We start from the raw sequence: 24,360 nt of genomic DNA, 5'->3' as shown, positions 1-24,360 counted from the left end.
CCCCGCTGCGTGTGCTTTCTCTCTCTCTCCCTCTCTCTCTCTCTGATAAATAATCTTTAAAAAAAATAAATAAATAAACACCTTGACTTTTGTAAGTATCAGTTCACCCTTACAATAGTAATAAAAAGTAAGCATAGGTGGGGGTGCCTGGGTGGCTCTGTCAGTTAAGCGGCTGACTCTTGATTTTGGCTCAGATCATACTCTCATGGTTGTGAGATCAAGCCCCGTATCTGACTCCACGCTTAGTGCTGAGTCTGTTTGAGATTCTCTCTCTCCCTCTCCCTCTGCCTTTCCCCCAACTCCCTCTCTCTCTCTCTCTCTTCCTCTCTCAAAATAAATAAAAAAATTATTTTTAAAAAAAAGTAAGCATAGGTAACAGTCTCAACAAATATGTAATATGAGTCATAAGAAAAGAGAAACATCAACTGCCAGGCATTTGGACACATTTATTAATCCTCACCACAACCATAAAAGGCTTAAATTATTTCATCCTACTTTACAGAGATTCAAATTCATATAAATATCAGGACCAAGGATGAAAGCTATGAGCTCTAACACCAAATGTGAAGTATTTTCCTGCAGAGAATGTTCAGGGGACTTCCTGACACTGTGAAAGTGAGAACATGGAGAGTGTTGGCCTGGGAAGGGGACAATCATTTTTTCTCTCCGCATGCCCATGCCATTTAAAGAGCACTTCCTTTGTGCTGGATTCTTTATGAATGACTCATCTCCTCCTCCTCTAACAATGCACTGAAGTAAGTACCACTCCCCTGGTGATATTTTTTCCTCTTCAGCCTGACTCAGCCTACCTTTCTTCTCGGGGTAAATGAAATAAAACCAGATGAAGTAAAATTAAATTGTGTGATATTGATAAACAGCCTAAGTTCTGCTTGCTAAAAGGTATATGAAAAATAAGGGAAAAGATTTGGGCAAGTCATGAATCATGTGTTCTAGACAGGGTGGGTTAGTGAGTAAAACCAATGGATGATGTGTAGGACTGACATTTCAACTTGCTATTTTAAAAAGAGAGATTATCTTACATTTCTCAATATATATTTCATGCTGACCTGTTCCAAAGAAGAACTTCCAGGCAGAATTATACTTTTCTGAACACGTCCAGACGCCTCACTGTAGACAGAAGTGTCTTGGCTGTCCTCTTTGCGGGGTCCGGGTCTCTTTCTGGAACTCACTGGCTCTTCAGAATCCAGAATCTCCTTGAAGCTCTCATCTATTTACTCCAAGAAAAATCACACGAATTTGACTTGCTCTTTGTCACTTTAACATTGGCTTAACACACAGTCATCTAACCACATTTTTTCTTATTGGGGATACAGCTTGGTTTTCCATAATCTACAATTTAGCAAGTTATTCTCTGTTTAATGTACTGGGAAATTGCTAAAGCCCAGAACAAGTTTTATGATTAAAAACAAGCCCAATGCCAACAACTTTTGTTCTTCCTGTCGTGTCCCCAAAGTTGAGTCAAATACAGGCTCTGCATGAAAGCCTTTTTCCCACTTACCAAATACCTCCTGAAGTGTAGATATTCCACTTTTCTGTGTGTTAATATTACATGTTGTTTACCTCAACGTCTTACCACTTGCTCACCATTTTGCTGAAACCAACTTGGGAGGTGAATATGTATAGGAGAAGCCGGAGCGCTTGGCTTCATTTTTCAAGTTAGGACCCCTGAGAACAGTTCCTGAGCTTTGCAAACACAGAGGGACTTTATTTGGGCTGCCTTGTTTATTTGCATATTTGTATGTGTGTACTTTCTTTCTCTCTCTATCTTCTGAAAACAGTATCATCTACAAAATGCATCTATTCATCTAGCTAGATGCACACTGTAAATATACAATAATCCTCTCTCTTCCAGCTTGGGAAAAAATGCTGGAAGATAAAATGTAGAATTTTCCATGCCTCCAAAGTTAGAATTTTAACAAAAACCTAAACACTTTTAACCAAAGGAAGAGAGCTTGGTGTCCAGCAGGACATGAAGTAGGATACTGGGAAAGAGCCCTGGGCTTCAGTGTCCAGAGGATTGGTTTCTTTGTTCACTGGTTCACCGTATTACCTTGAACAAGTTTTTTTAAACTTTCTAAGTCTCAAATATATCCTCTTGAACAACATAGCTGACCATATAGTACTGACAAATAGTGCCTGGCTATTCATTCTGTAAGTTCCATAAGACTTTTGAAAGCTCACAAATTATTTCGAAAGCCTATCAGGTGCCACCTGTAAATGTGTACATGGGTGGTTTCCAGGATCCAAGCTGCAAAGACTTGTCAGAATGGAAGGGACATAGTAGGTATAAAAGGGCATTGCTCAATGCCTAGCACACACACACACACACACACACACAAATATTCAATATATATTTGCTGACTCACATATTAGACTAAAAATATAGAAATCTCACTAATTTAAACATAGCCATTTTATGTGTCTGCATGGCTAGAGTATGGTGCCCAGTTATTTGTTCAAACACCAGTCTAGATGTTGCCAGCGAAGTAATTTTTTTAGATGTGATTAACATTTACATTGGTAGATTTTGAGCAAAGCAGATCCCCCTTCATGATGTGAGTGGGCCTCATCCAGTCATTTGAAAGCCTTAAGAGTAAAGATTAGGGTTTCCCCAAAAAGAAGGAATTGAGTCTCAAGACTGCAACATTCTCTTGCTTGAATCTTCAGCCTGCTGCCCTGAGGAATTATGACTCAAGACTTCAACTCCTGCCTGAATTTAACATCAACTCTTACCTGAATCTCCACCCTACCAGTGTGTCCTAAGGATTTCAGACTTGCCAGCCCCCATAAATGTCTTTCTCTTTCTATTGGTTCTATTGGATTCTGCTTCTCTGGGGAATCCTAATTCTTCATTCAAGTGAGGATCTTTCAAAATGAGGGATCAAGCTGGACTGAAAACGAGTCTGTTTGGTTTATAAAGACAAAAAGAAATAAAAAGTTACACAAACTGATAGTAAAAAAGCTAAGGGGAAATGTATCTAGGCAGGAATAAAATTTTTAGGGGATGATACTCCGTAAATGGGGATAAAAAAGGTGGCCTAAACTTCAGGATTGTTAGGAGGTTTAAGTAAGTTAATACTTACCCTATTTAAAATTGAACAGTGGTTAGGACAATGCCAGGCACCTGGTCAGCACTCAGCAAATATTTAGTTGGTATTAATTTTTTCATCATTATCAATTATCTTCATTATTCTCTGTGTGTGTGTGCTTATGATGTCTGCCCATGTATTAATGAATAATTTAATCCCCATAACTACTCCATTGTGGGAGGGATCATATGTCCATTTGGCAGAAATGGCAAAGAAACGTTAAGAAATTGGCCCAAGGTGACACAGTTACCAAATGGTGAAGACTAAGTATAAATTTATTAGAAAAATAACTAAAAATATAGAGGACTTAACTACGAGCCCTCACAAGTATTTTAAAGAATTATTTAAGTTAGAAAGAGACAATGATCATTTGAGAAGAACTAAATATATACTGAGAAAAAAAAAAAAAAACTTAATGAATTTAAATACAAGTGGATACAACAATTTACAATTAATGCTTTGGTAAAATCTCCAGTGTGGTTCTGGCGTGAATTTGTATGTGTTAACCTAAGAATTTAGATTTTAGTTTTTAAGGGATTATCTTTAAATTCCTATATTGATACACATGAGAATTACTTACTTAAAGAGCCTAACATTCACAAGTATGAATTCCCATGCTAAGATTGAAAACAGTATACTGCTTGTTTTCTATCACCCAAAGCATTTATCTAAAAGCTGAAATACACTCTTTAAAAAGAGTGGTATACTGGGGCACCTGGGTGGCTCAGTCGTTAAGCGTCTGCCTTCGGCTCAGGTCATGATCCCAGGGTCCTGGGATCGAGCCCCGCATCGGGCTCCCTGCTCCACGGGAAGCCTGCTTCTCCCTCTCCCATTCCCCCTGCTTCTCCCTCTCCCATTCCCCCTGCTTGTATTCCCTCTCTCACTGTGTCTCTCTCTGTCAAATAAATAAATAAAATCTTTAAAAAGAGTGGTATATAGCACCATAGTAGAGAATCCAAATATGTCATATCTCCTTGTAAGATCATGCAATAGCAAGTAAATCATTTCACTATCTAGTGTTATAAATTCTATGTAATTCTAGAAAACTGAGCCATAGTTACCTTTCCCCCCAGCTTTAGCTATATTTAAGTATTTGCAACCATCAAAAACACACATAGGTTATCAATGAGTGGTTATGTTTAGAAAACACAGATCAGCATTTGCAGGAAAACGTCTTAATGAATTTACAACTAATGTTAATACAAAAGATTGAAAATAATGAGTCTCTTAACCTTGGGCTTCTCCTCGTCCATGCTTGTCAAACAGCCCCATTAATCGATCACAGAGAATCCTATTATCAACTTGTAGGCGTGCTAAAAGAACATATTTGTGATAACTTTCTCATCAGTTAATTTATAAATATACAAATTGAATTACAAAAAGAAATTATTAATCATTGTGGCTCTTTAGTTATTTTATAGGTCATAGACACAAATTCTATTCAATATGCTGCCTTCCTCTGAAATAAAAAAAAAACCTTTTATAAATCAATGATAACTGGAACAATGACTTTTAAATGTATATTGCAGGGTATTCATAATATGGTATGGTATATGGTATTCAAATATGGTATGAATACCATAATTCATAATTCTTCTCCAATAAAAATGATCTAAAATTCAGTGGATTATGACATGCACTACACAAAAATCATTTCAGAACAAGACATTATGGTTTGTCAAATCATACAACAGAATATATAAGCAAAGTGAATGAGGGTTTTCCACTACCTACTCTCTGCATATCCTATTTTTTACTGCATATATGCAAGAAACAACAAACTTAGTGGCGTTAGGTGGTCTTAAATTCTTTTATATATGCTATTGCAATATAATAGCAAATACAAGTGCTATTTAGTTCTTTTGTGAATTTAAAGTAACAAAGTTATGTCATTAAAAAACGGAAACCAGCCAACCAACCAAACATAAAAAAAAAGACGCATGATCAAAAAAACATGGTTCTGGAAAAGGGTTTAAAGAGTCATCTAGGTAGATCTGCCACTAGATAGAACCAAACATAAATGATGCAAATTTGGATTACCACCCCTGTCTTAGGATATACATACATACATCAAAATGTTCCCCTTCCTCTAGGAGGCAAGTGGATGAACTAAACTGTGGTTGTACTCTTACAGAGGTAGTTTTAATAAAGCCCACATATTTCTACTACTTCTCACTTTGTACTCCATGGGCGAGCCAACTCTGGGGATGGTAGTCAATTCTGCAACTCACATCTGAAACTCCAACAGCAAGTGTTCTAGAAGAGCCTTAAGGGGTTTTCACTGTCCAAGTGAGAAGTTCCCGAAAATTCGAGGTCCCCCCTTTCCATCCATCCCTATGATCTTTTGAACATCAGGGTTGGAAAGAAATTCAGTGTAGCCTGTGCTTGTGGATTTGGGACTAGTAGTCAGGAAAGCTTAGGCTGCTGGAGCCAGATAGAATGTCTGAAAGTGTAACATAAAAAGGTCTTTGAAGTCAGCTTCTGCTCACTGAACCCTGCAGATGATTTCCTCAAGTATCAGTTGACCTTCAAATGTTCTTTTCCTGCCAAGAGCCTGCACAAACCTCCTACCACCCCAACATTTGGGGGAAAGGGAGAAGGGGCCATCCCCAGAAGACATTTTGCAGGTTGTGCATTAGGGAAGCATGAACTTGTATTCCGCCATTGCCTGGAACTTGATAAGTCTTAGGGAGAACAGCAACAAAACTTGTAATGCTGATATATGGCTCATAAAAGAATCTTATTTAGAAATTAACAGTGAGCAATAGCAGATGCATAGATGGGGAAATCTCTGCAGACATAATAAAAGCCTCATTATAAGGACTAGGTAATCCTGACAGACCAATGAGGATCACAGAAAAGAATAAATGAACATACATCTTGCATGTCAAGCGAACAGATAGGCAAAACATAAATGGCATTAATACAGAGACACCATCTTTAGAGAGAGGCAAACCTACGTCCAAATCCCAGCTCTGCCACTTAACTAGCTCTGTAATCTTGGGGCAACTTCTTAGAGTCTTTGAGCTTTAACCTCCTGGCCCCCAAAATGGGATGGAAATGAGGGTTAAGAAGATAACACACGTGGGTGCCTGGGTGGCTCAGATGGTTAAGTGTCTGCCTTCGGCTCAGGTCATGATCTCAGGGTCCTGGGATCGAGTCCCGCATCGGGCTCCCTGCTCGGCGGGGAGCCTGCTTCTCCCTCTGTCTCTAATGAATAAATAAATAAAATCTTTAAAAAAAAATAAAGAAGATAACACACATAAAGCATGTTGCTTCACGCCTAGAATATAGTAGGGACTCAGCAAAGGGCAGCCACCCCCATTTCCTTATTTGTTTGTTGTTAACTACTTAGTAATTGTATGAAGTACAGAATTTTTCAATAGTTTAGGTTCTGTCATTCTGAACTAGTGTTTTCGTTTTCATTATGAAGTAATGAATTATAGACAGCTTCTGAGGTGTCATATGAGAGGAACCTGAACCAAAGTTTCTAGTTCCTTCTGTAGGCAGACCTGGTGAGAAACCCCCTCGGTGTTGTCCCAACAGAACCCTGGAGGGTCAAATGGGTTACATAAGACAGGAACTGAAGGCAAGAGAATGTCCCCTTCAAACTTAAATTCAACAATTTGAATCAATGTGCTTACTTTGCCCTTCAGAAGTTTTCCTCAAAGGGAAAGGTGGGGAAAGGCAACAGGAAAAAGGCAACACCTAATGGAAAAGAGAACAGATAGTGCCAAAGATAGGGATCAGATTTCCACTCCATGCTTGCCAAACCTCTGTGATTTGCCCTGCCGAATTCAGTCTCAAGACTGCTTATCAATGCTTGCCTGAATTTCACATCAAACTTTACCTGAATCTCCACCCTACCAGCCTTGGCCCTATAGATAGACTTGCTAGTCCCTACAATCACATGAACCAATTTCTTAAATCTCCCTCTTTCTATCCATCTGTCTCTCTCTGCATATACACATATTGTATATGTATTATGTACATGTATGTTATACATGTATTATGTGATATGTAGAGACAGAAAGAGAGCTTATTTATTGGTTCTGGGTTCTGGTTCTTTGGAGAACCCTGACTGATCCACAAGCTAATATCACTTACATCAAATCATATCCAAATTGTAAGATAATAAAATGCTGTGCAGCTATGTAGTAGATGCCTCGTAGCAACTCTCAGATCTATACTCCATATTAAGTAAAATGTATTGACCAAGAACCAAGAACCAATTGTCCACTATTTTTACAATCTTTGCCAGATAAAAAATTAGCATAATATTATCCTTCCAGGATCTACTGTTAAAAAAATAAAATAAAATAAAATAAAATAAAATAAAATAAAATAAAATAAAATAAAATAAAATAAAATAAAATAAAATGGTAGGGGCACCTGGGTGACTCAGTTGTTAAGCGTCCGACTCTTGATTTTAGCTTAGGTCATGATCTCAGGGTCGTGAGATCGAGCCCCGAGTCAGGCTCTATGCTCAGCGTGGGGTCTGCTTGAGACTCTTTCTTTCCCTCTCCCTCTGCCCCCCCACTCACCCTCTCTCTCTCTCCCAAATAAATAAATATTTAAAAGATAAATAAATAAAATAAAATGGTGGTGGTGATGGTGGGTTATCGACACTGAAAAAGAGTCATAAATTCTGTTTAACATTGAACGTTATCTAACTGATATCCCTTTATATTTAACTTCCAAGAAGCACAAGGTAAGAGTAAGTGATTAATTATAGTTATAATACTGTCCTCGATTTCTCGTACATTTACTTCTTTGTATAGGCGTTCTCAAATCCCTCTTTCATCTATATTTGAACTTTGCTTTGACCATATGCATTTACATTTCTATTATAAGCTGTCTCCAACTATTTTGGAAGCAAGTAGAGTACAAATTATAAACAGCTTTGCCACATCTACTGTGAGAATGGAGACCATTCTCAGCGATCAGACTGTTGACATTCCGAAAGTGTCGACATCACTCTGAAGGGACACTGTTATTGTGAAGGGCCCCAGAGGAACCCTGAAAAGAGACTCCAAGCACATCAATGTAGAACTCAGACTCCTTGGAAAGAAATAGAAGAGGCTCTGAGCTGACAAGTGATAGGAAACAGCAAAGAACTGGCTACTGTCCACACTGTCTGTAGTCATGTACAGAACATGGTCAAGGGCGTGACATTGGGCTTCCATTACAAGATGAGGCCTGTGAAAGCTCCCTTCACCACCAACGTTGTCATTCAGGAGAATGGTTCTCTTGCTGAAATCTGAAATTTCTTGGGTGAAAAATACATCCCCAGGGTTTGGATGAGACTAGGTGTTGCTTGTTCAGTAACTCAAGAAAGATGAGTTAATTCTTGAAGGAAAGGACACTGAACTGGGATCACACTCAGCTGCTTTGATTCAGTGAGCCACCACAGTTAAAAACAAGGATGACAGAAAATTTGGAGATGATGTCTATGCTTCGGAAAAAGGACCAGTCTGGCAGGCTGATGAATACTATCTAAGTTGCCCAGCTACAGAAACAGCAAGATGTCAGATGATTTTTCAGACTTATTTGTGGTATTTTAAAGATGCAATAAAAGCTGTATTGATTTGAGAAAAAAAAACAAATTATAAACAAATAAATATGAGAACAAAGCTGAACCAGGGTGAAGATAGATGGGGCAAACACACAAAATGCTGTGCGTTGCACCTTTGCTCAGGTGGCCCCTCCCAGCCCTGTTACGTCCCTGCATGGTCTTCAGCTCTGTGCCACAGAGGATGTGGAAGGCAATCTTGTGTTCATTAGCACTGTCTATTCCCCTAGATGAAATAGGCTTGAATACCCAGCAAAAAGAAAAAGAAATGATTACTAATTGCAGGCTTAAAACTGGATATAAAGACAGCTGCCTGCTCTGAAACACGGGACCCAAAGTGAACCCCAGGCATTGGGCAATCACTGCTGACTAGGGAAGAGTGGCCCACAATATTTTGGGTCACTTGCCTGTCCGTGCTTACAGCCATTCCTCATCATATATCATTGAACATCTTATTAAGCCAACTTTAGTCCTTACATTACAAAAACTCTATCAAACACAACTATATATTGTGATCTCCAAGGATTTAAAACAGATTTCAAGAAGAATCCAACTGATACTCCTCTCCAGAACTCATTGGGATTATCTTTCATCCCCCAAGTGTGTTGGGCAAATATAAGGTTGAGATTTTTCCAGTTTTCAATTCACCTTGATTTGAGTTACTGGTAAAAACTGCCCTGAGAGTAAGTTCTTGCCTTATCTTGTACATACGTCTTTTGATGATATCCGTGGATTCTGTGTCATCTAAAAAGAGGTGTAGTTATTGAAAACTGTCTTTTAAAATAATTTTTGCACGTGCTTAAGCCCCTCTATCTGTGAAGATTTACCCCATCTTCCCCCTAAAAAGTTCAGATTCAGTGACTGGTGCCCAGTGTGAAATGTCATCTTCTGAATTGCTATTTTACAACTGCAACAGACTCAAGGTTATAGAAGAAGAAATCATCAGACCACTGCACCTTTCTTTGTGGTTCAGAACCCAGGCAGCGGTGTCCCGCCTCCAATGAAAGGAATCAGTAGTCACCATGCACAGAATCTTCTTACGCTAGATGAATTTTGCAACTCATCGAAGAATGCTCATTTTAAACTCAAAGAGCAGAGATGGAATTTGTAAAGTGATGATGCTCCTCATACGCATAACACTGGCCTTATAATGACACCAAACTGCTTTCGGCGGCTGGTCAAATGAAAGCAAATCCCTGCCTCTTCTCTCTGACCAGCTGGCTGTCCTTGATCAAAAACTACCTTCGCTGCCCATCATGTTGTTAGTGGTTAAAACTTACCATTTAAATTGTAAGCCGCAAAATCTAAACGGAACTGCATGTGTGATCTTTGTCACCTCATTTTCATGAATGGAAAAGAATATTCTGACACAAAAATTACATACTTAATTCTAGCTCACCCTCTCTGCTGACCTCCATCCCACACTGCCTTGGGTTGATTTCCTCATCCATCAGTGGGTCAAAGTAATTTCTGCTATATTCATTTCCTGTGGAAAGTACATGAAGTAAGGGTCAGTGATTATTAGAAGCACATGAACCAAAATGTTAATTTTGAAATCGACACCAGCACAGAAGGGCCATTTTAGCTACTTTATAAGCTTAATTTTTGTACAAGTCCTTCCAGGCCTCCCTTTTTTGTAATTATCGTCTTGCAAAAGGTCAGAAAAGGTAATTCAAGAAACGAGTTCATGCTTTCGGTTGCTAAAAAATTAATGAGAATATGATCAAATGTAGACTTTAGAATAATAATAAAAAAATTTAAGCAAAATTATGTTTAGGATATACTCAAAGAAACGGACATTGTTGGATTATAATGATGTTTAGGGTTCACTGATTGTTCTGTTTACCCACTTGTATATCCATTCCCCAAGTCTACCGTGTTGTTGTTTCCAGAATTCTGTCATCGATTTTGTAGTGTCTTAGTTATGAGAAACTGTAGCAAAATTTCCATGTCAACAGTTGAATAAAAAGAAAAAGTGAAGAGAAAGAGAGAGAAAGAAGAGAGGGAAGGAGGGAAGAAGAAAGAAGGAAGGAAGGAAGGAAGGAAGGAAGGAAGAAAGGAAGGAAGGAAGGAAGGAAGGAAGGAAAGAAGGAAGGAAGGGAGGGTAAAGGAGGGCAGGAGATAAAGAGAGAAAAAGAAAAGAAAGTAAAAGGTCCTTTTTGCTCTGTCAACTTAAGTTACATGAAGGGAAGGTACAAATGATCTAGTCAGAAGTTTTGTTCAATACACATCAACAATCTCAACAAACAATCCAAAAATCCTCACTTTATATTTCTCACTTACTTTTGTCCTTGTCTCAATAATCAAACTGTAGCATCAAATAGGACTTTGTAATAAAGAAGAGTCTGTTATCAATTTTCCAAACCTAGTTTCATACTTCCTGCAGACTGAAATGTGTATGTCTGTTGCTAGCAATTTGCATTCAGTAAAAGATAACCTACCCTGACGATAATTCAAGTTGCCTCCAACACTGCGAAAGAAATAAAGCATCGTCGACCAAAAACAACAATAAGGTTGCAAGTATTGTTCACAGGAGAGGGTTAACAAATACCAGGTATACTGTGATCCTCCATTGTATATTTGATTTAGGATCAAAAATAATCCAAACAGCAGCTCCTTTTCCAAGACTAAATGGAATTTTGATATGAACCGAGGTTTAATTTATATTTCTGGACTGGCACATTTTCGCTGTCAGTCTCTGTTCTATCAACGTAGTAAGTACAAGAACTGAGAATCTGCTTTTCCTTGAGGTCTCAATAAAGAAAAAAATAAATGAGTTTCATTTTTGTTACTTTATCTGTCAACAACTACTAGGCTGGTATGAATCTTGGCAGTATGTAATCAAAGTCTTATGTACTGCAATAACACAGTCATTCTACCTCATTCATGTAATTGGTTTTGGGTTTTTTTCCCCTCTACCACAAAGCACTGTGGTACCCAAAGCACACTCTTCCATATGCTAGCAAAATAATTCGCCTGTATTAAAGCAAAAGTGGCAGTGTATTTCTTATTATTATCACGTACCCGCAGCAGTCTACCATGGGGACCCAGATCCTGCAAACACCTCCGTTCAGGTACAAGACTCGATTCTTTGTCTACTGAAATGACTTTGTAAATAATACCAACTTAATCAAGACCTTGAAGAAAGAAACGGAGTGCAGTCGTTTTTAACCAAAAGTCTGGAGAAGTTTATCTGGTCTGTAAGTTCTCAAACCCTTTTCATCCCTGCTGTCAGTTCAAAAAGGAGGGTCCCGCCCAGGGGCGCAAGAAGGAAGCCTGCGCGCAGGAAGCCTCCAGATCCCCAGGTCTCCCCTCGGGGCGGGGAGCTTCTGCGCGCAACTAGGAGATGGACCCCTCGAAGGTCTACGCATGGTTTCAACATCTAGGCAAATCGTTCCTCCCACATTCAGGCTAGGTTGAGGCACACATGTTAGTTATAAATGCCACTCCTGGAGTGATTTCTGTTGTGCTTCGCATTCTGGGATACGGCAAATAGCATTCTACAGGTAAGGGCTTATGAGGAATCTTTACAAAGGCAATGCACGGATTCCCTTTAAGCATCCCCAAATTCTACATTATATCATATCATATAATATCATATATTATATTTACATATATTATATAATTCATATATTTTATATAATTCATTTGTTTTATATAATTCATTTATTTTATATAATTCATTTATTTTTACAATTTATACATTTTCCACTATATTTCACATTATGTTGTGCATTGTTTTACATATACAATATTACACTTGTTTATTGTCTGTCTCCCCCCCACCAAAAAAATTTAAAACTAAAACAAATTTTTTTTTTTAAACTAACCTAAAAGTGCTCCATGAGGACAATGACATCAGCTCTTTGTTCACTGCAACCCCTTCAGTGGCTAGAAGCATACCTGGCACACAGAGGTACTCATAAATCCAAATTCATTTGTTAAATAAACCTCTCTTGGGAACCCTACGGCAATACCCAAATTCTTCCCTTGTCCAGATGTTCTATCTTGATTAAATGAGCAACTTTTTTTCCATCCTTTATTCATCTCTTCCTTTCTATTCCCCATCCCCTCTATCTTTTCCTTCAAGACCCCCTTCCCTTTGCTTTTGTAACTGAGTGCTTTCTAGGAACCAAGATTCTAAGAACGAACAAACAAAACCCTGTGGCCCTGTCTTCAGAGCACAGTGAGCTCCGAGAACAAGGAAGGGAAACATGGTCAGTCTGGTAAGATTTCATATTGTGGTAAAGGATGGAGATCTGTTTGGGCACATAGCAGGAGCATCCAGCCCATACTGGGCACTTCAGAGAAGTCTCTCTGGAGAAACTGCTATCTGAAGTAAATTTTTGAAACTTCCTCACTAGTCCCAGCATCGAGTTTAACTCATGTTTTTTTGTTTTTTAATATTTGATTTACTTATTTGAGAGAGAGACAGAGGAGCAGAAGGGGAGGGAGAAGGACAAGCAGACTCTGTCCTGAGTTCAGAGCCAGAGGTGGGGCTCAGTCTCACAACCCTGAGATCATGATCTGAGCCAAAATCAAGAGTCGGATACTTAACTGACTGAGCCACCCAGGGGCCCCTAACTCATGTTTTTGTTCCAATTATTATTAAGTTGTTGTACAGTGTCACATTATGCTGCGTGAGGTTTCATATCTATTCATTCGACCAATACTTAGTGAGTGCCTATTATATAAATACGTCAGTAAAATAAAACACTCAAAAATCCTTCTCTTCACAGAGCTTACATTCTGGGAATGGAAGAATAAAAGCAAATGAGTATATGGGCGCTGGGTGGCTCAGTTGGGTAAGCATCTGCCTTCGGCTCAGGTCATGATCCCAGGGTCCTGGGATTCAGTCCCCCTGTGGGACTCCCTGCTCAGCGGGGAGCCTGCTTCTCCTTCTGCCTCTGCCGCTTCCCCTGCTTGTGCTAGTTCTCTATCAAATATATAAATCAAATCTTAAAAAAAAAAAAGCAAATGAAAATGTATACTTTACAGTTTTTTGATAGTGATTAGAGATATGGGAAAAAATAAGAGCCAGATAAGGATGATTATGCCCCCACAAGGAGGAGTAGGGGACACATCTCTCACATAGGCCTTTATTTCAAACCTAAGAATGAAAACTCGGGATTAAATCACTATACTCTCAAGACTCTGGAGATAGGGAATCCATAATGTTTATAGTAATTATATTTACTTAAAATTTATATGTAATTTATAATTATATATAATTTATTTATAAGTAATTATAATACTTATAATGTATTATTTGTAACTTATTACAATTTTGCCAATTTCTTGCTATAACATAAATCAGCCTACGAGTCAGATAAGAACCTACTCTTAAATATCAAAACAATTCCTCCTTTTTATTGGTATATCTTGCCCTGGTAAATCAATAACCTAAATACAGTAAGCAGAGTTTAAGACAATGAAATACATGGAGCTTATTATAAATTTGGAAACAGCAGACTTCATCTTAACATTCGCTCCTCCGCTCGTGTTTCATTGGATAGTGTCATGATTTAATAGAGTGGGATGTTTTCAGAATAAGGTGTCTATTACCAGAAGGTAGGTTACTAATAGGATAAATTTCTGAAAGCGCCCTAATCATTCAGAATATGCTTTTGGATATATCTACAGTCATCTCGCAGGAAAATTAATAGACCCACTGAGAAATTCAAAGTAGGGCGTTTAGCAATGTACATACAACAGATTTTAATTTGGCTGATATTTAACTGTTTGTTATATTCAGATGAATAACCTGAGAATCACATTTGCAAATATGTATACATTAAAGTATGGCTCTCCATTGAAGCAACTGGGTGTGATACATAAATTAATAAATCAATACACTGGTCTTGTCCGTACTCTAGATAGTCTATTTTTGTTTCCAGCTCCTAGAATTAGTTGTTTGGTGTTTAGAATCGGCCTCAGCTAATGCTTTGCTCATGCTGCTTTTTACTGATCTGGGGGAGGAAAGCACATGTACTCGCCTCTGCCCTTCTACACATATCAGGTTCATTTAACTCAGAACAGCACAGAATGTAATCAGGGCTTTTACTTAAATTACACCGTACATGAACTTTGGTCAGGAAATCCTCCAGTGTGCACCCATGCAGTTCCTTGGGGGCTGTAAGAGCGAGAACGAAATTGCCCACCAGAGGAAGGTTAGTGTGAATCATGGAAGTGTCTTGGCTCAATGAGGCAATCACTTCCTTTCAAATCAGCTAGGTTAGTTCCAGAGGAAGAAAACCTGAATGCATCTGTCTGTTCCTTGGGAGGTTTTTATGGACTCCATTCTTGTCCTTTTCCTGTGAATCCACCTGCTTCTGCTCAGCCTTTTATCACCAATCATCATGTTTTCTGTAATATACTATAAGTTAAATAAGTTAAATTAACACAAGGCTTGCATGTGAACTAAATAACTAACTAAACAATTTACATCTTATGATTCTAGCAATGCATCAACGTTTTACAAACTAGATTGTTCTCCTGAACGGTATCCCTCTTAAAGGCATGAAGCCTCCATAACTATAATTAAATTTGATACCCATGAACTTTATGAATAAATTTGAGAAAACTTCCTATTTTCCCCTCTTTGAAAATCCAATATGAAGAACTCAGGTTTAAATGTCCATAAGGCCAGATGTATGAAACATAAATGTGGAAATCAGGGGCTGTACTAGAATATAGCAAGGGGAGACTGTCAAACTCAAACATGTTCTACCATGCTAAATCAATCCAAATACTATTTTATAAAGTTGATTTACAAACATACTTTAAATTAAAGGCAACCAAAGACACGAGAATACTTCTTACTATGATAAAGAATAGTTATCTTAAACCAAAGTCTTCATTATACTAAATACCTAAACAGAACAGCAAAACCCAAATAAACATCCAAAAAGAAAACCTAATGACAAAAACTCAAAGTATGACTCAGATGTTCACTATCAATATTATTATTCAATATTCTCCTAGAAATCTTGGCCAAAGCAGTTAGAAGAAAAATAAGGGGGGAGAGGGAGGATGAGCTAAAATTATTTAAAATAATTATATTTTGTATAATTATTATTTAAAGATAATATGCTTCCCTACCATGAAAACATGAGATTTAACCAAAAAACTTTTAGAACAAAAAAGAAATTATTGGCCTAATTGCTTGAAAATAACCAGATAATCATTAAGAATCATTAACTTTCCGGGGCACCTGGGTGGTTCAGTACGTTAGGCATCTGCCTTCGGCTCAGGTCATGATCTCGGGGTCCTGGGATCGAGCCCCACATCGGGCTCCCTGCTCAACAGGGGGTCTGCTTCTCCCTCTGCCCCTCCCCCCTGTTTGTGCTTTCTCTCTCTTTAATAAATAAATAAAATCTTAAAAAAAATCATTAACTTTTCTAAATACGAACAATAGCCACTTAGGAGATAATGAGTATAGAAAACCCACACCCATAAAAAAGCTCCAGACAGCTCTCAAAAATTAATTTATTTATATCGGACTTTTCATAGGAATCCATAGGTGGTCTTCCAGAATATTCATTTTATTCAGAAATTCAAACTAAAAGACATGGATGTTTTTAACAACAGGGTTAAAAACAGCAAATGGAGGGTGCCTGGGTGGCTCAGTTGGTTAAGCGACTGCCTTCGGCTCAGGTCATGATCCTGGAGTCCCTGGATCGAGTCCTGCATCGGGCTCCCTGCTCAGCAGGGAGTCTGCTTCTCCCTCTGACCCTCCCCCCTCTCATGCTCTCTCTCTCTCTCTCATTCTCTCTCTCAAATAAATAAATAAAATCTTAAAAAAAAAAAAAAAAAAACAGCAAATGGACACCAGTTCCTTCTTCTTCTTTATAGAAAGGCTAACCTGGGACAACTGCTTGGTTGTGGGCACTATATTCCAGAGCTGGTGCCCTGCTGGACACATTAGCTTTCTCCACTGCTTATTCTCACTTCCTTTCCAAATCTTGTGGGTATCTGAGATACCAGTGATTTGAAAATCTAAATAGGGTAACAGTTGAAGTTTGCTAACAAGTACTAATTAATTGAGCCATATTCTTTCTTCCCCTAAGGCCCTCCCTCGTGGTAAATTACGGGCATCTTAACTTTCAAACCACTGGAGTGTTGTTGAGTGTATAACTGCAGCAACGCTTTATCCCCCGCACCCCAAGGCACTGAGGCATCATGGGCTCCCTTGGACCTCAAATCCTCAGAGTTAAAGTATCCCTAAGGAGCTAACTTCTAAACAGGAAGATCTTTCCAATACTTAAGTAATGGTAATAATTCAAAGGTTAAGTATAAATATATTAATTTTTTTTTAACATGCTTAAAAGTCCTTCCAAAAATATCAAAGTAGGTTTCCTTTTTTTTCTAGTTTGAAGCCTGGCAATATTATTCTACATGGAAATCCATCAATGTATGTCGTGTATAATAGCACCTGTCAAATTAGGATGTACCTAAAATTAGACATCAGTCACCCTCTAATCTTTTTGATTGTGCCTTCATTCATTTAACAATACATCTTCCTCCTGGATCTGAGATTACTTGTATATATGCACTGTATTTAAGGCTTCATTCGGGTAGTAATGTTTTCATCACACTGCAACACACTTTAATATAGAAGCAATCAATATCATGGATTATGAGATTTCATTTAAACAATCTTAATTAATAATCCTTTCTCTAAAAAATCTGGTAATTTATAGACATCTATGCTTTATCTCATAAAGCAGTGGTTCAAGACATCCCCTGGGTTTTTTAATAAGGCTTTTGGTCAATTAATCTGATGAAGACTAAGGGAAATCATATTTTATGTTAAATTCTTTTTAATAGAAAACAAAAGTGATCTGAAGGAAACTTTAAGTGGAATTATTTGAAGATTAAGGACTGGTTTATACTAAAAGCATAAAATACAAGGTCATGAAAAACTTTTCAAGTAAAATTGTTCTTAAAATGGAAATGCAACTATTGAACTCTGGTCAACATGATGACTGGCAAAGCTTGAAATTTATATGATGTTTCACTGATATAATGTAATTTCTTATTCTGGTAGAAAAATACATCTTTCAAAATTTCACCAGGGGCACCTGGGTGGCTCAGTTGGTCAAGCATCCGACTCTTGATTTGGCTCAGGTCTTGATCTCTAAGTAGTGAGATCAAGCCCCGTGCCGGGCTCCACACTCAGGGCAGAGTCTGCTTGAGATTCTCTCCCTCTTCCTCTCCTCCCTGCACTCTTTCTCTCTTTTTCTCTCTCTCCCTCACTCAAAATAAATAAATAAATCTTTAAAAAAATTTAAAAATAAAATCTCACCAAATATTTCAGAAGATGTAGGTAAACGATTCAGTAACATGTCCAACTGCTAACACACTGCATTGTTAATGTATCAGAAAACATTGTTCTCTCAGTTCTTATACTATGTAGCTGTTTACAGTAGGAAAATAATTGGACTTCTGTAATATCAGCTTATGTGCTACCCAGTCTAGCATTTTTATGATTCTAAGATTCTTAACCATACTTTTCACCATCGTATAGATTCCTGTGCTCACATTTTTATTTTAAAGCTATATGAATTTCACTGGCATATAAATAAATCCAGTGAACTGGAGTAACAAGGCAATATCCTCCAATGTTAAAATCATTCTTAAAAAATTCTTATTCCAACCAACTATGTATGACAGATTTTATAAAATATTATTTTATAAACAAAGTCATCCATTGGGGGTTTTGCTAACATCAACTTGAAGAGAATATAGAAAATAATTGTGCTTAACAGCTGGGAAAGTGTTACCCATGGTTTCAATTTTAGCATGAACAAGTAGAAAAAGACAACATAAATCGACATTCTGCTGATTTCCTGAGCGAATCTGTCTGATTAACTGGAAATAGGCAGTTCCTTCTGAAAAGACAATAAATTAAACTTTTCTTATTCTATTGAAATTCTTGAAACTCAAACATCTGATTAAAATGCTCTTTCCCCAACTGGACATTGTTCTAGAACTCTGCTACTCCATTAAAAAAAAAAAAAAAAAAAAGTACAGGAAAGTAATCTTAAGTTGATTTGTGTTGATTTGTATAAATTGACTAAATATTTCATCTTTCTTATATCTCTATAAAATATTTCCTTATTTCAGAAGGAAGGATGCTTTCCTGAGTGCTTATTTTTAGCCTTTGAAGTCAAGGAAAGAAATTCAAATCACTGGGCGCCTGGGTGGCTCAGTTGGTTAAGCGACTGCCTTCGGCTCAGGTCATGATCCCAGAGTCCTGGGATCGAGTCCCACATCGGGCTCCCTGCTCGGCGGGGAGTCTGCTTCTCCCTCTAACCCTTCCCTCTCTTGCGCTCTCTCTCTCACTCTCTCTCTCTCTCTAATAAATAAATTAAAAAAAAAAAAAAAAAGAAATTCAAATCACTTAGGAGCCAAATGGTGTCCACAGACACAAATCCAGGTCAGTTCAATAAACCTAACAGCAAATGATTTTCCTGTCTATTTCCTTAATCTTAATAACAGTTAAAAGGTCTCAAAGCAAAAATATATATATATTTTTAAATGTTCTATAAATTTCATATAACACCTGTTTCCCATCTTAAGGAAAAAATAGCTATTAAGTGCGAGCGATCTAAACAGTTTTATACAATATCACCTCTAAAATAATCTAGGTTACGGGGGTGCCTGGGTGGCTCAGTTGGTTAAGGGTCCAACTCTTGATTTCAGCTCAAGTCATGATCTCAAGGTCGTAAGACTGAGCCCTGAGTTGGACTCCCTCTGAGCATGGAGCCTGCTCGAGATTCTCTCTCTCTCCCTCTGCCCCACCCCCCGGCTCACACATGCACATGTGCATGCTCTCTCTCTAAAATACAAATAAAATAAAATAAAATACAAAATAAAATAATAAAATAATCCAGGCTATGTGCAGTATGGGGAAAAACAATTCTCATCACATATCTGCTCAGACGATTTGAATTATGCACTTAACATGTGTACTTATACGTTATTTTTTTTTAATTTTTGCATAAGTGTCTTTTTAATGGCCACACCAATCTGAAATTAGATTGAGGGTCACATTTATAACCTTAATCCAGGATTTTTTCAGTTTAGGCATAAGTATTATGGATCTCCTACCTTTATTTCAAACTACCCCTCATTTCTTCTGGAAGGATCTAAGGCCTTAGATCACATATGCTCAAACTAATTCCCCTCAGTGTGTTTGGAACATCGACCATTTCCTTTCTCCACTGCTCAGCCTTCTGCTTGGCTGCTGCCAGTGTAAAAGTTTTTATGCTAACAAAGGTGCTCTTCAAACCATATTTATCATGAGATCAATGGTGGCATCTCTGTTCCATGAAGCTCCAGGAAAACTACTTCCTCTCCATTCCAGAACTGGTGCTGGGGCCACTTCAAGTGACCATTGTTGCCTCCAATACTAATTTCTGCTAGTACCCACTATAGTCATGTCATGTCATAACAACTTCTCTGGCTCTGATCAAACTTTGGACTTACACCCATATCCATCCCATGTCCCATTGACAATGTCAAGTAAAGGGATATACATCATTTTTGCCCACATGATATTCTTCCACATTATACAAATCAGCAGGTAGAGCCACTGAGGTCCTCAACCACTGACAAAGATCTTAGTTTTTATTCCAAGCCCCTCTTCCAAAAACCCAGGAATAAATACCTGGGGATTAGATCATGGGACAATATGATTGGCAAACACTCTACTGTGATCAAAATTACCCTTCCTCCCTGGCCTTGACCTATTGGCATGACATCAAGCTTGTGTGCCTGTCTGGCTCTTTCCTTGGAATTAACACTTTCCTAGGGGTCATCTTACTTTTTTCTTAAACGGAAATGCAACAAATGAGTCAGTCAAATGGCAGCTGAAAAGAGCCTAGCAAAGTTTGAATTTAAGATGGAATTTCATTGATATAGCATAACTCCTTAATCTGATGGCAAGAAAGTATATTTTTTTTAATTTTCACCCAATATTTAAAGGAAACTAGCTTTTAAAAAAAATCTGTCCAACTGCTAAGATATTGACCACATCACTGACATATCAGAAAGCCTAAACTTCTATATCAGTTTTTTTCACTAAAAATCTATATTCATTTTAGGCTCCTTTAAGCCACAAATCCTCATACATACTCAGTCCGAGGCTGAACATACTTGAATCAACTAAACTAGGATCCCACTCACACACACACACACACACACACACACACACACACAATTTCCTATTTTAATCCATACTTCTAGAATCACCCAATTTAAGAAATGCTATTTGTAAAATAGATACAAAATTCCTTTATGAGAAAATATTGCTTTTTTGAGAGTACCAGATTAATCTGGATTAATTAATTATAATCTCATTGTGACTTTGCCGATGTAATATGTTGGATGAACACAGAGAGTTTCCATGTCTTCTCATTCACTTTTGTATCTCCCATATGTAGTATAGTGCTTGACAAATGGAAAATGTTCAATTAATATGCTTTTCAGTAAATGAGGAGGAGGAAATGGAGAAATACAGATGCATTTTTTATTATATATATATAACTCTTAAGCAAAATATTGTATAAATCATTTTATATCCAACTAATCACATATAGATCAATTCTATTTTTAAGTTGTCCTGATGTTATTAACCTAGGATATGATCAGTAAATCATCAAAGACATAGGAACTGTAAAGGACAGTTATATTTTTGTTTGGTTGATTTGTGTTGCTGTCTTGCATCCGTTTCCCCTCTCTACAAGCATCCTGATTTCCTAGTTCCCAGTGTGTATCATCTTGATGGTCCAGTAACTCCAGATTCCTGTCTCCAACTACAGAAGCCAGAGAGGTGAATAGAACCTACTTGTCCTGCTGTGATAAAACCAGGAGGCAAGCAAGTAACCTGAGCATGGCCAACACAATGCTCTCCCCTAGGACTTAGAGTAAGTGAAGCAAGGATGGAAAGAACACTAGAAATAACCTCCATAAAAGGCAGGAATTAAAAGGAAAGAACTTCTCAAGTGCAATGAAATCACTCAGTGAACTGTGGAACTGTTCTATCCACTTCTTTTTGCTGTTATTTTTCTTTTTGTTGTTCTATCCACTTCTATAATTCTTTCTTATTTCTCTTCTAAAGCCTTTCCATAGCTCCTCTCACACCTGTCCCACATTTTATTTTACTGCCATCTAGACTTCAGGCATTCTCTACCTGTTTAGTGCCACCATATTATATATTTAGATTATTAAATATTCCCTTTTGACCCATCCAGCCCTCAAGCCCTTGTCAGGTTCAGAACCTAAGCTGATTCCTCTTTCTTTTGAAATTCTAAGCAGTTGTAGGTTCTCTGCCCCTTTCCCTTTTCAATACCATAATTAAGAATTTCCCTTTCTGAGGAGGCTAATTATCATCAGGTCAGGGCATAGCTGGGAATGAGCAAAGAGGATGAGCTGGGATCAGAAAAGCAGTCTATACACACAAAGCATAAGTTCTGGGCAAGATGGAACAGAAGACAGGTGACCAAAAATAATCACACATATTCTTACTAATGCTTTTTTTTTAAGCATCTAAAAGGTGGAAATGTATTGATATTTGCTTATAGAATGATAATTTGTGCTCATTTCAATAGCACTGTAGGGGAAATATTTAATTACTCTTTTACTTAAGTAATCACATTGGCAGATGAAATAAATTTCCTTTTTTAAAAATATTAATAAGAAACATGGTGTTCTATAGTATCTAGAAGTTTCTAAATTCATATATTTCAAATATTCTTCTTCATTCACAGACTGTAAAATTGCACATTTCATTTGCAATTGAAACCTTTTTTGGAGGCTCTCCCAAGGCAGGCAAACAGGATGGGTTTGAGTAGAGATGCAGCAAATAATTATTTTTTAATGTTGACTATGTTCCAGAAGAAAGATGGTATAACTCCTACCCATGTAAAGTCTGGCTGGTTTTGTCAGGATGATACTAAATCATTTCTGGATTTTCCATCTAAAGCTTCTTCTTTTTGTTCCTTCCACTCTGCTCTACTTTTGGGTTATAAAATTTTAGCTCTCTCCATTTTCCAGAATCAGGTCAACTAACTATCACTCATGACAATTACTACCTCCCATGCCTACTCTCATCTCTAAGATATGGGAATAAGCCCATAGTAGTAGCTCTCAACCCCAGCTGTCCATCCAAATGCCTCATAGAAGATTTGGAATATAGACCTGCCCAAGAGCGATCCCAGAGGTTATAACTGCCAAAGGATCCCTGGCTCCCCAGATAATTCTGATAGATAACCAGGGTTAAGAAACACTAACACAGGAACATAAATTCTAGTTTTAAGGATATGTCAGAATGCTAAATCAACATACATTTACCTAAGCAATTATGCTCTCCTTATAGAAACTCATACATACAAAACCAACATCAAGGTAGTTGGCGTTTGGAATAGGCCTTTTTTGAAATCATGGAGAAGTTACTAATTCCTGGTACATAGAAGAATTCACTTTGCCTATCTTCAGGAATACCCTTTGTATCCAGACATTTTTTAATATCATGGAAATGATGTTAGGGGTGCCTGGGTGGCTCAGTCTGTTAAGCATCCGACTCTTGATTTCAGCTCAGGTCCTGATCTCAGGGTCATCAGGTGGAGCCCTGTGTGGAGCTCCACATTCAGCAGGCAGTCTGCTTTTCTCCCTCTCCCTCTCTCTCTCTGCCCCTCCCCAAGCTCACACGTACTCTCTCTCTCAAATAAATAATTTTTTTAAAAAAGAAAGAAATTATGTTAGAAATAACAAGTACAATTGTGACTCTGTTGGGAATATTATATTGTGGGTCAATATTGGTGAAGCAGCATTTTGGGCCTGAGAACGTTATAGTTCTCTAAGAGTTCTGAGTTCCTCAAATTGTACCACGGAGATTTTCACGGCTGAACTTCCGGGTCTAATTAGCTACAATCACAGTGCTCAGTACCAGCCACCAGCCACGTATGCCTATGGAGCACGTGAAATTAAGAAATTAATTTCTGTCAATGTAAAATACACACAGATTTCAAAGACTTCGTACCCTCCTCCAAAAGTAAAATATTTTTACATTTTTATGTTGAGTATAAGCCAAAATAATAATATTTGTAGATATTGTTTTAAATAAAATGTATTATTAAAATTAATTCACTAGTTTCTTTTTTAATTTGACCAATGTGGGCTATTAGAAAATGTCCAGTTACATATGTGGCTCACATTATATTTCTATTGGGTAACACCTACCTATATTCACTTCCACCCTAACACTTATCACAAGTGTCATTCTTTCCATAGGCCTCATCTTATCCTCTCTCACCAACACCTGATCTACCTAAATGTAATTATTCTCCATGACTTGCTTTATTCAACTTCTAAGCCAAGCCATCAAATGGTACTCCACCTCTGAATATTCATCAAAAAAATTAAAATTCAAGGTTTCCACATAGACTTCTTATTTTCTGGGATCACAGATAAGAATTCCTACTGAAAAAAAAAAAAAAAAAAAAAAGAACACCTCTGTTGAATATAAATTTGTTAAAAAAAAAGCCTGCTCCAGACTCCATTTGGGCTAAGAGATGCACCTCTCTCCTCAGGGTCTAACAGTGAAATACCCTAGCTCCATAAGAAAGAATAATTTCCCAGCAAGGGAACCAAAGACCTGAAAAATGTCTTTGG

The 24,360-nt window shown here is 37.6% G+C and overlaps 1 protein-coding gene across 1 annotated transcript in view; it reads right to left on the bottom strand.

The window, feature by feature from the left end:
- Positions 1–486: 486 nt before the first annotated feature.
- Positions 487–24,360, bottom strand: part of LOC135365622 (orofacial cleft 1 candidate gene 1 protein-like) — a gene marked incomplete at its 5' end in the record, with an annotated part of 33,044 nt that continues 9,170 nt past the window's right edge. The window contains 3 exons of the mRNA XM_064598197.1: positions 487–576; positions 1,068–1,228; positions 10,082–10,168. Of these exons, the coding sequence (XP_064454267.1) occupies positions 487–576; positions 1,068–1,228; positions 10,082–10,168 (338 nt within the window). The remainder of the gene's footprint in view (positions 577–1,067; positions 1,229–10,081; positions 10,169–24,360) is intronic.

The sequence above is a fragment of the Mirounga angustirostris genome, unplaced genomic scaffold, assembly GCF_029215605.1.
Source record: "Mirounga angustirostris isolate CCGP_5_RB_7025 unplaced genomic scaffold, mMirAng1.0.hap1 SCAF_8, whole genome shotgun sequence".
NCBI classification, from domain to species: Eukaryota; Metazoa; Chordata; class Mammalia; order Carnivora; family Phocidae; genus Mirounga; species Mirounga angustirostris.
This window is presented reverse-complemented; position numbering and strand designations above follow the sequence as displayed.